Here is a 13,154-nt window from a genome sequence, read left to right as displayed (position 1 = left end):
GGAGACCAATTGTGCCTTTGGCTGTTGTGCTGGTGTTGCGGCAAAGGAGGCTAGTGGGGTTGATGTCCGTACCGACGGCTACCATAACAAGCATCGTCTGCCATATATAAACTAGCAAGTGTTTGATCGCCTTGCCAATTGTAAGTCATGGTCAAACAACTATGGTCAACCTAAAATGATGATGTCGATTTCATAGGCAGCACATCACACAATACCTTCTCATCATAGGTGTTCATCTTTAACTGGATATGGCATTGAGACTTCACCGGAAGCATAAAAACATCAATCCATGACACGTTGTAAAGTGTTGGGTGGAGCACTAGCGAAAGACTAAGTTTGGTCACAATGTCTTTTGAGACTACATTGATGCAGCTCGTGCTATGGACTATCAGTTTATATGTACGCCCTTGAATTTTGACATACACAAAGAAAATAGAAGTATGATGATTGAGGTTAGTAAGATGACTACAGAAATCAGATTTCATGATATCAATTCAGTACTTGAGGGCGCTGAGATCAGGTGCATCGGAGTCATTTGCTGGACCCTTGGGGCTTTTAGCATGATTGTGCATTGCAATATGAACAGTGTGAATGGGGCATGTCAAGGTGCTATGGGTTTCTGTGGACCTAAAGTGTCTTGTTGGATCTGAAGATTCACTATTTGCTGAGTTGGGCAGGGCTGATGGGAGTAATCTGGATATACCCCAAAGTTTCCTCGTATTTATCAGCGTTAGGGTATTCGCCCGGGTATACATGAACTTCCAGATATTTATGGGAGGGAGAGTCGATCGGGTTTCCATTAATATCTACGTAAGTGGAGGGTACTTGGGTCTTCGGTGTCTGAAATCCTTGCACTGAAAACATTGTATCGGTTCGCGATTTGCGACTAGGGCACATGTAGTGGACACGACCGATGAGGCAGGCTGCTCTATGGTAACTATGGTAGTCAGGGAAGTCGTGCTCCTAGGGGTGGTGTAAACCCCCCTCTCATCCATCCAGTGTTCGCAAACATTCTAGCAGTAGTGGTTGCGGCTGAAGTGGTGGTTAAGGACAGTGGATTTTGGAATGGTGTAGGAGATGTGTCTTCCATGGATAATTCATTACTCTCCACTATGTTGTAAGCCTGATCAACTATAGCAGGATTCTGCTCCAGTACTCCGGCACCCAACTCAGAATTGAGTCCATGTACAAAGAACGTAAGCAAACTTTCAACAAAACAGTAACGCATCAGAATTCTATGCTCCCTACATTGACATCAAATGCATTTTTCTTTATAGACACATTAGATGGGGTTGATACTAGGGGATGCATCAAGTTAGTGAAGGGTCAACCTTGTTAGACATTCATCCCTACTAGACACATTATGAGTTGCTCCCCCCTTAGACTTCTCATCCTTCATCAGCTCATACCCCACCATCCCCTATCAGTAGTCCCTCATCCCCTCTACACCGCTCATTGTCCCCATGCCCCTCCATGATTAGCCCCGCCATGCTTGCTCTCTTACGCCCTCCTCCCTCCTCTCCATTTGACTCCCCTTCTCACTCATCCACCCTCACACCCCACTTCCACATCCACCCGACCCAACCCCTTTTTTGTTTTCCTTGCCTGATGTCCACCCGTCCCATGTACTATTTGCTAGGGAAAAATGCTTGACAAAACGTTAAGCCTCTCTTCCTCTACTAGTGAGGATGCTCATGAGGATACTAGCAGAATCATCTTCAAGGGTCAAGATGAGGATGATAAATTTGTATACTAACACACACCAATCAGGCATGCTCCCTTGATCATTTTAGCAGATAGTTTTTATGAATCCAAGTCTTATTTTGTATTGGTACCCTCTAGCTCAGTCAAATCTCCTCGCACTCATCAATAAGCACAAACTAGGAATAGTTGGGCTTCTTGAATTGATGATAACATCAAAAGCTATCTCTTCCATCATGAGGAAACTCAAAATATATTATGGCTATTATCACTCCTCAATAGGCTTTGATAATTATGGACTAGAGATTATTCATTGGAGCTACTTGCCAATGGGATAAAACACGTGAGATTCATAGTGCCATGTTCCTCACAACCTTACACACTCACAACTGTCTTTGCATCACATCGACATCTAGTGTGTGAGGCCTAATGGAGGAACTCATAGAAAATGTTCAGGACTATCCTGGGTGAGAAGGACTTTGATAGATTCAAATAGAGTTTCCTTACCAAAGTGTTGCGACGCTTTGGTCTTGTCAATGCATTCGTCAATCTCAATTATGATTGTATTAGAAAGAATCATTTATCTCTCTTGTTGGATGGAAATTACACTACCATGTGTGGTCTACAGCAAAGTGACTTGATCTCACCCACCCTTTTCAGATTGTTGTAAGAGGTTTTGAATTGATCACTCACACCAGCAATCACGCAAGGTTGCATCCAACCATATTTTTTGAAAAGGGGTTGTCCAATCATCTTGCATTATCTATTCCCAGATTATGCATAATCGATCATTTTCCTTAATGAAACTAAAAATTCCATTGAGGGGATTATGTGTGAAGTTATTGCGTAAGAGGGCCTCTGGCCAACTCGGCAATGTCTCAAAGAGCAGCTTCATGGTAAAACCCAAGCATTGTATACAGTGAAGTGAGAGGAGAAGTTAAATAGGGGTTCCCTTGTTCTTATTGACTTTGGATTTGATGACAAGGGCTTGGATGGCTGACATCAATCAAATTCATGCTCAGATCCACATCCATGTGGATAATTTCTTAAAAGCCAAGCGTATGATACAACCAATATAGAAGAGAGACTACATAGGGGTGCCCTATTTATTTTACCTTTTGGGTTTGATTCCAGGGGCTTATTCTACATAGGGTGCCCTATTGTACACGGCTGACCGCGATCAAATCCATGCTAAGATTCCCATCATTGGTGATAGTTTTTTAAAATAACCATTAAAATCAAAGTTTTAATGAATATCCACATTTTTTGAGTTTACTTCAACCCATTTCCCAAAAAGGTGTTAGCTAGACTTTGAACTCTGTTCATTGTATAATAGCCTTATATTTCATGCCCGTATAAACTTGGTCTCTTTAATATATTGAGGCATATAATCAGTATTAGGTTTGAATTTTATTTAGATTCATAAAAAATCTACATATTAAGCATGCATTTTGAATATCTATACATAATTGTATAAAAATGGTAATCCCATGTAACCATTTTCAACTAAAAAACTATCTCAAAAATAAATAAATAAAATTTCAATACCGCATATAATAGAATAAAAAATTTTCAAAACATAGGACCAATGATATGAATCAACCTGGCAAACATTTCGGCATAATACATTCTAGGGATTCAAATGAATCAGATTAGTGAACACTCTTTTAATGTATCAAAACTAATGGTTATGAGAGCAACATGTAAGTAAAATAATATAATCATATTTTATCCATATGTGTTGATGACATTCCTGAATACCTAATAAATAAGAATATCTATGATATATGCTGAAAGAAAAGTGATCACTGCTTTATGATGTCATCATAATTGGCTAAGCATTACACATTTTCTTGGACTCCATTGTAAGAGTCAAACTTGTATAACAAATCAGTATGATTTATCATAATGAACTGAGGCAATATATTAGGGTGTGAATGGCTTGTCAGCTATATCATCCCATCACTTAGTCTCGCACAGTGTTCATATCTCTGTCATTGGGTTATTGCTACCTTTCACAACCATTATATCATTGCCCTTGTCTGCTTTGCATTATTCCTTGGCCCTCCCATAACCCACTACAGTACAGTATTACTTACTCTCTTCTCTTCCTCAAGTAAGATCCAAAGCATGCAAGGATAAATACCTTAACTGATACTTAAATATGGGATTGATCAACTATGCCCTTATATCAGTTTATTACTATAAATTCAATTATTTAGATTTATATACATATAGAACTTTTCAAATTATGACATTAGTTATTGATGAACTAATATCATCACAAACGTCAATTAATTGACATAAAACTAAACCATTGTTACACAATATTAGTTTCCATAGTGGGTATCACACATCTCTAATTGGTTTGGATAAATTACTTAAGGAGGACTTCATTTTATAGCCTCCTGATAATCGGTATCAATATTTGATCTGATACCTTCACTAGGATGGGCAAATGCTGATTACAAACCACTTGTGAATAAAGTGATATGATTTAATCCGCATATCTTTAAATATTATTGAAGTTGTCATGTGTTTCATAAATCCTTGTGTCATTTTTTCCTCCTATCCCCACCACCCCTAGTGGTTTCTCCATGATGGGTAAAAATTTAGGATGAAAATTTCAGATGGCCTTTATCAATTGCCTCCACTGGTGGATACACCAAGTAGATTAAATATTTTATTTATTTTTAAGACCTGATCCCTCTCCTAGTTTGAGATATTCGATATGAACAATCTGATGTTTTCTACTTTACTCTTCTCTTCTTGCATGCTTCACTGGATTCAGATGCATTTGATCCTTCCTTACCATTATTTTTTGACTGCGATCTCCAAATAAAAATATAAAGAGAAAGTGATGGGGAGAGATAAACATATTTTTAATTGAATATATTGATGAGAATGGGATAGAGAGAGATGAAGAGAACTAGAGAACTATTAAGAGAGGGGGGGAATGCAAAAGAGGGAAGTCAATCTATAGATAGACAAATAGGGAGAGAAGGGGATATAAGGAGACTGGGAGAAATCTATTTTTTAGTTAAATGGGGATGTTGGACAGATAACAAGGATGCAGTATTAGCTGGCAGAGGCAAAAACCTAAACTGTGATCAAGTGCCGATTAACAATGAATGATAATGGAATGATGTTCCCTACTTCCCAGATTTGAAATAGACCTTTCAAATTCAAATTGTGGGTTAGTTCTAGAATAATTTCCTTTAGTTCAACTGGTTTTTACAGAAGTTTGAATGATCTTAAAAATTAAGATTCTTGATCTTAAAAATTAGTTAGTCCTCTTCTTATTGTCTACGAAATGGTTTGGGTTTCTCCTTTCCTCCAGCTTTTATCCCAAATTCACCATCGTATTTACCTAAGTCCTGTTTCTGAAATAAAACTCCAAGCAGATGTCTGAAATCTACTTGACTATAAGGACTCTAGTGGGGTTAGTTACAATAATCAATAAAATACAGAATAATAGATCTTAGGAAAATAAACATGTCTCATTTTATCCTAAAATGGTAAATAATGCGAGTGGAACTATAAAAATAAGCGATAAAATAAATTATAAATGCATATTTATATTGATCTGATTTAATGTTGTCACCTACTCCCTTTTTGAAATTCGTGACTATTTTCCTAGTTGTTAAAGTGTAAAGCTGCACTGAACATCAAAGAGAGATATCCCATGCCACTGTAGCCCAATCACTTGAGTTATGTAAGTTTTATTAATGGGGCACTTATTTCATAAAACCATTTCCAGTTTCATATGTTTATGATCATATTTTTATGATGAGATGTGTTAGAGCCATTCCCACTTAATCAAATGATTATAAATACATTGTGAAGTTCATTCAGAAACATATTTTCCCTATGTTTGGTTGTCGATGGGTGATCATTATTAATAGAGATAGTCATTTTAATAATCATCATTTTTTATTATTCTTGAAGAAAAGCTATTTGGAATATAGACTCACTGCCTTTACCACCCCAAAGTAACTACTAGTGTCAGGTTTCTAATGTAAAGATTAAGAAGATAAATAAAATAGATTGGCCTTATGGGAAAAGCTGGGTGAGTCGATTATGTAATGATTCATAGGCTTATAGGGCTGCACGTAAGACACCCAACGGGAAATCTTGTTTTAGGTTAGTGTTTGGTAAAGCCTACCACATTTCAATGGTTATTGCGCTTAAAAGAATTTTCGGCCATAAAGTTTAACCTCTCTTTATATGCCTCAGGGAAGACTTGAATTTTGCATCTGCATGAGTTATAAGATTTAATTATTGATGCATATGAAAACTCCATTTATAAATCAAAAATGAATAATTTCCGTGACAAGAGAATGAACTGACAGAACGTACAAAAAATCAGAAGGTATGGCTTTATAATTATTGATTAGAATCTTTTTCAAACAAATTATAATCAGATTGGATGGGGCATTTTCTATTAATAATGTCTTTGAGCATGGCATATACTGACGCCTTATATGGATGGAACCCCTCCTCATTTTCCCACATCCCTGAGCTTGGGAAACCCCAACTCTATGACTTCACTCCCCATTGCCCACTCCCTGCCCCTTAAATACCTCGGAAAACATTTATTTTCTTTTGAACTTCTTCATAGTCGTTCTCCTTATACAATTTATTATTATGTTTCCTTATACCCTTTATCCCCTGACATTTTTACTTAACTCTTTTTTAGCCTGCATCGGTAATGATCTCACAAGGAAGAATGGTCTATAGTGGCTACAGTATCACAATTCCAACACCGTTGCCGAGATGCCAAACTATAAGACCGCCTTATTTGCAACCCTATCCCTTAAGTTCTTTCAAACAATGTCCATATTTATGCATTGAATACCATGCTTATCATATAAGGGACTCATTTCATTATATTTTTATTTATGTTTATTTATTTCAAACACTCGTGTACCTAGACAGGGGGTAAGTTATCCAATCAGAACTGGTATATGCTTCACAACTTCACTTAGGAACATTTTTTATCCTTGAACTAGAATTTACAAGTGTTTGTAGACAAGTTGGGTTTATATAACAGATCGCGAGAATGAGTAAGATGGTAAAAAGCATGATTTTGGCGAATGTGGAGGTCGATATATAAGTGGTCAGGATACCTACTGGAGTGGGTACAAGATGAAAAAATCAAAGGATTGAAGCACCATGACCTAGGAGTGACAAATGAAAAGTGAACACCAGTCACACCTCCACCATCTCATTATCTGAACCTCATTAGGTATTTTTCTGCTTCATTTGATAAAATCAGACTCAAGGGTAGAGGCTTATTCCCTTTATCCCCTTTTTTCACAAACAAATCTCCTAGACTTAGGATATTTAGTGTGTGAGAAAGAGAGAGGGAGATTTAATGTATAGGAAAAAGGGAGGGAGAGATATTTAGTGAGAGAGAGAGAGGAGAGAGGAAGATAAGTGAGAAATAGAAAGAGGGGGAGGGAGACTTAATGAGAGAGAGAGAGAGACAAAAAGAGGGAGGGAGGGAGACAAGGGAGAGGGACACAGAGAGAGATAGAGAGAGAGAGAGAAAGAGAGGGAGGGAGGGAAACATGGGAGAGAGACAGAGAGACACAGAGAGAGAGAGAGAGAGTGAAGTTGACATGGGAGAGAGACACAGAGAGAGAGGGAGGGAGACATGGGAGAGAGACAGAGAGAGAGAGAGAGGAAGGGAGACATGGGAGAGAGAGAGACAGAGAGAGAGATAAAGAGAGGGAGGGAGGGAAACATGGGAGAGAGAGAGACAGAGAGAGAGATAAAGAGAGGGAGGGAGGGAAACATGGGAGAGAGACACAGAGAGAGAGAGAGAGAGAAAGAGAGGGAGGGAGGGAGGGAGACATGGGAGAGAGAGCGCGAGTGAGAGAAACTTAATGGGGGAGAGAGAAAGAGAGGGAGGGCAATCTAGTGAGAGAGTGGAGGAGAGAGATAGTGCAGAACTTACCCGTGACACGGAGAGACTGTACTTTTGAGGATTTATAACTTCTCATCTTGCGCATTTGTTTGGACAGATCATGCAGAGCTCCACCGGCGTAAAACCCCCATGGAACTGCCTTCAGTGCTCTTGGTCACCTCTCTTGTCCTTGATCTATCTTTTTCCAATCATCCCTGTGTACTACGATCCAATATCATCTTCCTTAACTTACACTTTGTCGAAAAACCCAGATCATTTTTGTAAATATGTTCCTTCAATCTCCCAAGAAAAGAAGACAGAACGAACCCACGTTTCTCTGGCTCTCTGTGTATCAATCTCGGCATTTTTTTTCTTCCTTTTGTTTCTCTATCCATCTAAAATGGAGGTGTTGAGGGTACGAAAGCATCTTCGTTGTCGTCATCGTCTTCATCTTCTTCCAGCCAGTTGCTTGCGTGATGCTTTGAAGTATGGTCAGTCGTTTCCTCATCTTCTAAAAAATACAACAGAAAAAGAAGGTTATCACAAACCACTCTGATTCTCATTAAAAGATCAATTAAGGAATTATAATCTACCATGAAGCTCGTCCAGTCTTGGGTCAGCTTCCACTTGGCAAGGGGATCTTTTAGTTGACCATGGTCAAGGCAAGCTCTGTCATACATAATTTTTAAAAAAAATGAAAAAAATGGGCCGATAAAGGATACACAAACGGTCTGTAGGTTCTTTCAGAACGATTATTAAATCTGTCGGTTGAATTTCTTTCTCCTGTCGATGTAACCAAATCCAGTCATATTATCAGATATTCAATCTGTGTACAATGAAAGAACACTGCCAGAAAAGCCCTAACCCTAAAATCAGAAAGGACAGTTACCTGTTTGACTTCCTCTCGCTCCAGAGTCAACTCTGGATGCAGGTGGGCCCTCTGCTATGCCCTCTTCTGGGAGTTGAGATGCAAGCATGGTGCAGAGAACCAGAGTGGCATCAAAATTTGAATTTGATGCATCATTAAATCCAAATTTTGGCGCCATAAGAACTGGCCTGTTGGTGCAAATATTAGAGTGAAAGGATCAAACTTTGGATTTTTTATTTTTGTTGGAATTGATGGAGCCGTGATAAATTATAAATAAAAAGCGGGTGGACTAAAAACAAATGTCTTACTCCCCAGCTTTTTCGAAACACAGGAGGATGTCAACCTCGCATCCTTCACAAAATGTGAGAAACGCCTAAATTTGGAGAGGCATATTAATCAGGTACGTAATAAAGAGGACCATCTGAATGTCAAAGAAAACTAGAAGGAAAATCACTATTTTTCATTTAAAAAATTAGGATCCTCAAACATCTTGTCCAATAAATAGAAAAACAAGGGAGTAAAAATTCTTCCCAAAAATAACAAACGCTAAACAATTTGAAGACAGAACCATGGAGGTACACCAAAGCCTCAAAAGATGATATTTTGATTTATCAAAGTGTTTGAATTCTCACAATGGACCAGCTTCGCCAGGAGGTGTCTGTGAGACATCAGAGATTAGAGCAGCCCATTGAAAGGAAGAGAGCGAAACCCATAGGTTAGAAGAAATAAAAACTGTCACTTATTCCTTTGGGAAAATGCTCAATATATAGTACAGATTCGGTTCCGATCTTAAGATCCAACGGTCATCTTATTAGATGTTATAGGGGTAAATATGGAAAAGGACAAATCATAGAAACTTTTAATTCTAACAAGAAGAGATCAATCAAAGGAATATACCTTGGTTTGTAACATTAAATAAATAATTTACTTAAGAAAACAAGAAAAAAGGGTCAGAGAAATAGAAAAACTTATAGAATCGGATACAATTGGCAACACCTTCAATTCCTTGACACAAAATGTCACGTCTACTGGTTCCCCGGAATGAGTATACTGCAAGAACTCCTCTGCTGGATCTATCCAGAGTTGGGTGTGCAGAGCTGAGTCAATGCTATCTGATGAGAAAATTAAAATAGAAAAGGCCCATAAGAACTTGCGCATCAATCCTGTCCCAAAGTTTCATTGGGATACTTGCCAAATACGTTTGGATCAATGGCTGAGTCGATCCTATCTAACTAGAACATTATGTTTAGAAAAATAAATGAGTATTTGGACATTTGACAAATGTATTTTCCTACGGCTGAATCTTCATCAGAAAATTTGTCATCGACAGATAGAGAAAAAGGATAGATGATGCCAGGAGAGGCAGTCATTTTGTAACGGAATGAATCTGTCTTGTCTATTTGATTTCATTCATAAGTTTGCAAATCCAATCGGGGTTCCTTTTTTTCATTGATCTTAGACGAATATGTTTTCCCAAAACCAAATCTTGGTAAAAAAAAAAAACAATTGTCGAATAGATAAAAAGGACAGATGATGCAACGAGAAGGAACATTATTTGAGAAAAATGTTTTAGCTCAGGGCCACCTTTCAGCGGATCAATGTAGCTGCGCAATTCGACAGCTTTTCCGCCCATCGCATCTCGAGAATTGGTCGTAGCCGTCGATGAATCTCTGGCGATAATCGTTATCTCGTGTAACTTCGACTGAAAATTCGCAAGCAGACGCGCCAGATCCCGTGGTCTTACCACGAAATTGCTAGGGTACCTTTCCCTCTCGAGCGAGAGCTGATGAACATCCGGCTCCACGTTACAATTGATCCAGTACGTCTTCTTGACCCCTGAGACTTACTCTTAACAGCGAAGAACAACTAAGAAACAAAATAGGATAGATCAGTCGATTACCGCTGAAACATTCTAGAGTCCACTGAATTTTTGGGGCATCCGAAGCGGGAAGAATCACAGCCAGACGGTCGACGACGTTCACAGAAGTCCTAAAGACGGCGCAGACGGCCTTCAAGAGGACGCTGCACTGGACCTCGCCATTGCACGCAGAAACCACATACGAGTCGAAGAAATCCGGCTTGAACGATGCCGACTGGTACGCAGTGCGAGACGAGTTGATCGTGTGGAAGATCAGCTGATCCACGACGAAATTACGGATCATCAAATCGCTAGAGTTTCAATCATGCACGATCTATAGTAGGAGGATGGAGATCGATCGAAGATCACCTGGGAAGTAGATGCCTGGATGACGAGCTCGTTGCCAATTCGGGCCAGACAGGTCACGCAGCGGGTGAAGGTCCGGAGAGAGTTCAACCCCACGGAGAGCTCCATAGCCTCTATTCTAACTTCTGGTTTTTGGCGCCAATTTGAAGAAGATGACCCATTTTATAGATAATCTTTTTTATTATTACTACGGAAAAGTAGTAATAATAATAAAAAGTAGTAATATTATTACTACCAGACAGGTATAGTTCCGGAGCGTCCCGGACGCGGATGATGGACGGGACGGGACTAATTTCATCCCGTCTGACGTCCGGATTCATTGCATGGACAAATTTTTCGTCAGACCATACAAAAACCGTCCCGACCAGACCTCACGGAACAAAGTTTTGTCCCCTAATATTAATATTAATATATTAATATAGTTTTTCTAAGTTTTTTAGGGAAATATGGAGGAGAGAGAATGCAAAGGGACATATGTACAATTATTTCTGAGCGGCGTCAGTTTGCATGCTCGTAAAAATACAGGGACTTTGATGTAAATTGTCATAGCGAGGCTACGTAGCTACATCTCAACGGTCAGATGGGAATCCGGCGGTTTTTCGTCCAGATTCGTCCGTCCATCCTTCGAGACCTCCGTACGGATGGTTTTTTTGTCCCAGGGGACGAAAACCATCCCGTCCAGTGGTCCTCAAAACAAATTTTCATCCCGAATTTCGTCCAAACCCTTGGACGGGATGATTTTTTTGTCCCGGGATGAAAAAATCATCTCGTCTGCGTCCCTGCACTATAGCCGTGCTTTTAGTTAGGGTTGGACATTTAGGATCGAGGACCGATTTGCTCAGACCGAACCCAGACCGTAGGTTCTCCATTTGAGGGTAGACCATAGATACAAGGGTCAAACATGAATGAAACAGGAAGTATATTATTAATTTTTTATTAAATATTTTTTGTAAAATTCTAAAAATATTGAATCCAACTCGCTGGAGAGGTTTCATAGTGCTCAGCGTAGTCACCATATATTTGAGCATCTATGCGCACTTTCTTTGAATGTGGGCTGCACGAACCCATCAAAACCTCTTTTTCTATTGAACGTTTCTTCCTTCTCTAGTCACCCTGACAGTTCTCCATGAAGAAAGGGAGGTGAGGAGGTAAAAAGACCTGAGAGGGGAGAAAGAATGGGAAGGAGGCAAAGGGAAATTCATTACGAGCAGTTCTTAAGCTCATTATGTGGATATTCAATATAACTTTACTGATGTGACTTTGACGTTGACATTGACTAGTTAAACTAACCAGACCAAGACTGGTCCAGACTGCACGAGGACCGAACAAGAACGAACGAGAACCAGACTGAAGTTTAGGTCTTTGGTAAAAAATCAGACCAAACTGGGACCGTCAAACCCTACTCGTAGAGGACCGATCTAACTGTACCCCAAAGACCACCTAAAGGGGTTTTGATGCAAAATGACAGGCTGGGATCGAGCAACTGTTCCAATGTCGATTAGGGGGGTGAACTCGCTGGGATGCAAATGCAAAATGTGTTGATAAAGTTCAGTGAGAAGCACAACTTGGCGTCAACGTACCTCTACGACCTCTAGGTCATAGTAAGGGGGTCTCGGAATGCCACTAGGCTCCCAATGACCGGGATGTTAGGTTGATTGTCGACGGTGTGAGCATGGCTACTATCGTTAGTGCGTGCCCCGACAAGTCCAACCAGGGGCGTACCAATAGAAATTCTAGCCCTCAAAATGACAACCCTATCTATCACTACCTCAACCCCAGAGGTGGAGACATGCGCGGAAGGTAATGAAAGAAATAATGGAATGTTCAAAGGGTAACTACAAGTGTACCTATAGGGTCAGGCCCAGTAGAACAGACAATGGCGGCGTTAGTCCGACGTGAGCATGTCTGTGTTGGTGGTGTTGTGGGATTAGCACGATGGCAACGACCCCAGAAGTTTTTTGGCGAGTAGAGGGCTCATAATGGATACAAGGGTGGCATAAGTGTGCACATGCAGTCGCGACTCGGATGTTCCCTTGGCTTCTACATACGTGGATCCAGCAATTACTGGCGACGCTGGCACGAACGGAGGAACGAACGGCAATACATGGGGCGGTGGCACGATGACCACAGTGCTGACTGTCAGTGGTGACAAGCGAAGGGCACGGGGGTGAGGGGGCGTGGCAGCAAGCGCAGGCGAGCACGGGGCACAGCGACAAAAGCAGGCAAGTGCGACGGGCACAGGTGCGCGGCAAGCGCAAGTGAGGCATCGTGCGTAAGCAAGGCAGTGGGCACGGCCAAGGTAGCGCGGGGCAGAAGTGGTGTAGGGCGAGGGGCAGCAACCAAAGCAGGGCGCGAGCAGCATCCTGAGCAGCGCGGCGTCAACATGAGCTACGTGTGGGCAAGAGGGGGCAGGAGCGACAAGCAAACCGCTGGTTGTGGCGGCAGATAAG

At 40.5% G+C, this 13,154-nt stretch overlaps 1 protein-coding gene across 4 annotated transcripts; it reads right to left on the bottom strand.

Moving 5' to 3' along the window:
* Positions 1-7,573: 7,573 nt before the first annotated feature.
* Positions 7,574-10,850, bottom strand: RAD9 (cell cycle checkpoint control protein family). Of its 4 annotated transcripts, none has more exons than XM_078590078.1 (9): positions 10,708-10,850; positions 10,381-10,615; positions 10,065-10,316; positions 9,477-9,592; positions 8,789-8,853; positions 8,502-8,668; positions 8,335-8,395; positions 8,206-8,252; positions 7,574-8,120 (listed from the first exon to the last, which is right to left on the bottom strand). In XM_078590078.1, the coding sequence occupies exons 1-9, from the start codon at positions 10,810-10,812 to the stop codon at positions 8,008-8,010; spliced, it is 1,161 nt and encodes a 386-aa protein (XP_078446204.1). In that variant the 5' UTR covers positions 10,813-10,850; the 3' UTR covers positions 7,574-8,007. The 4 variants fall into 4 exon arrangements, 2 of the variants coding, with proteins under 2 accessions (XP_078446204.1, XP_078446195.1); XM_078590069.1 differs by having other exon boundaries at positions 7,576-8,123; XR_013584544.1 differs by lacking the exon at positions 8,335-8,395 and having other exon boundaries at positions 8,023-8,123; positions 8,206-8,281.
* Between the last annotated feature and the right edge of the window lie 2,304 nt (positions 10,851-13,154).

The sequence above is a fragment of the Wolffia australiana genome, chromosome 2, assembly GCF_029677425.1.
Source record: "Wolffia australiana isolate 7733 chromosome 2, ASM2967742v1".
Classification (NCBI taxonomy): domain Eukaryota; kingdom Viridiplantae; phylum Streptophyta; class Magnoliopsida; order Alismatales; family Araceae; genus Wolffia; species Wolffia australiana.
This window is presented reverse-complemented; position numbering and strand designations above follow the sequence as displayed.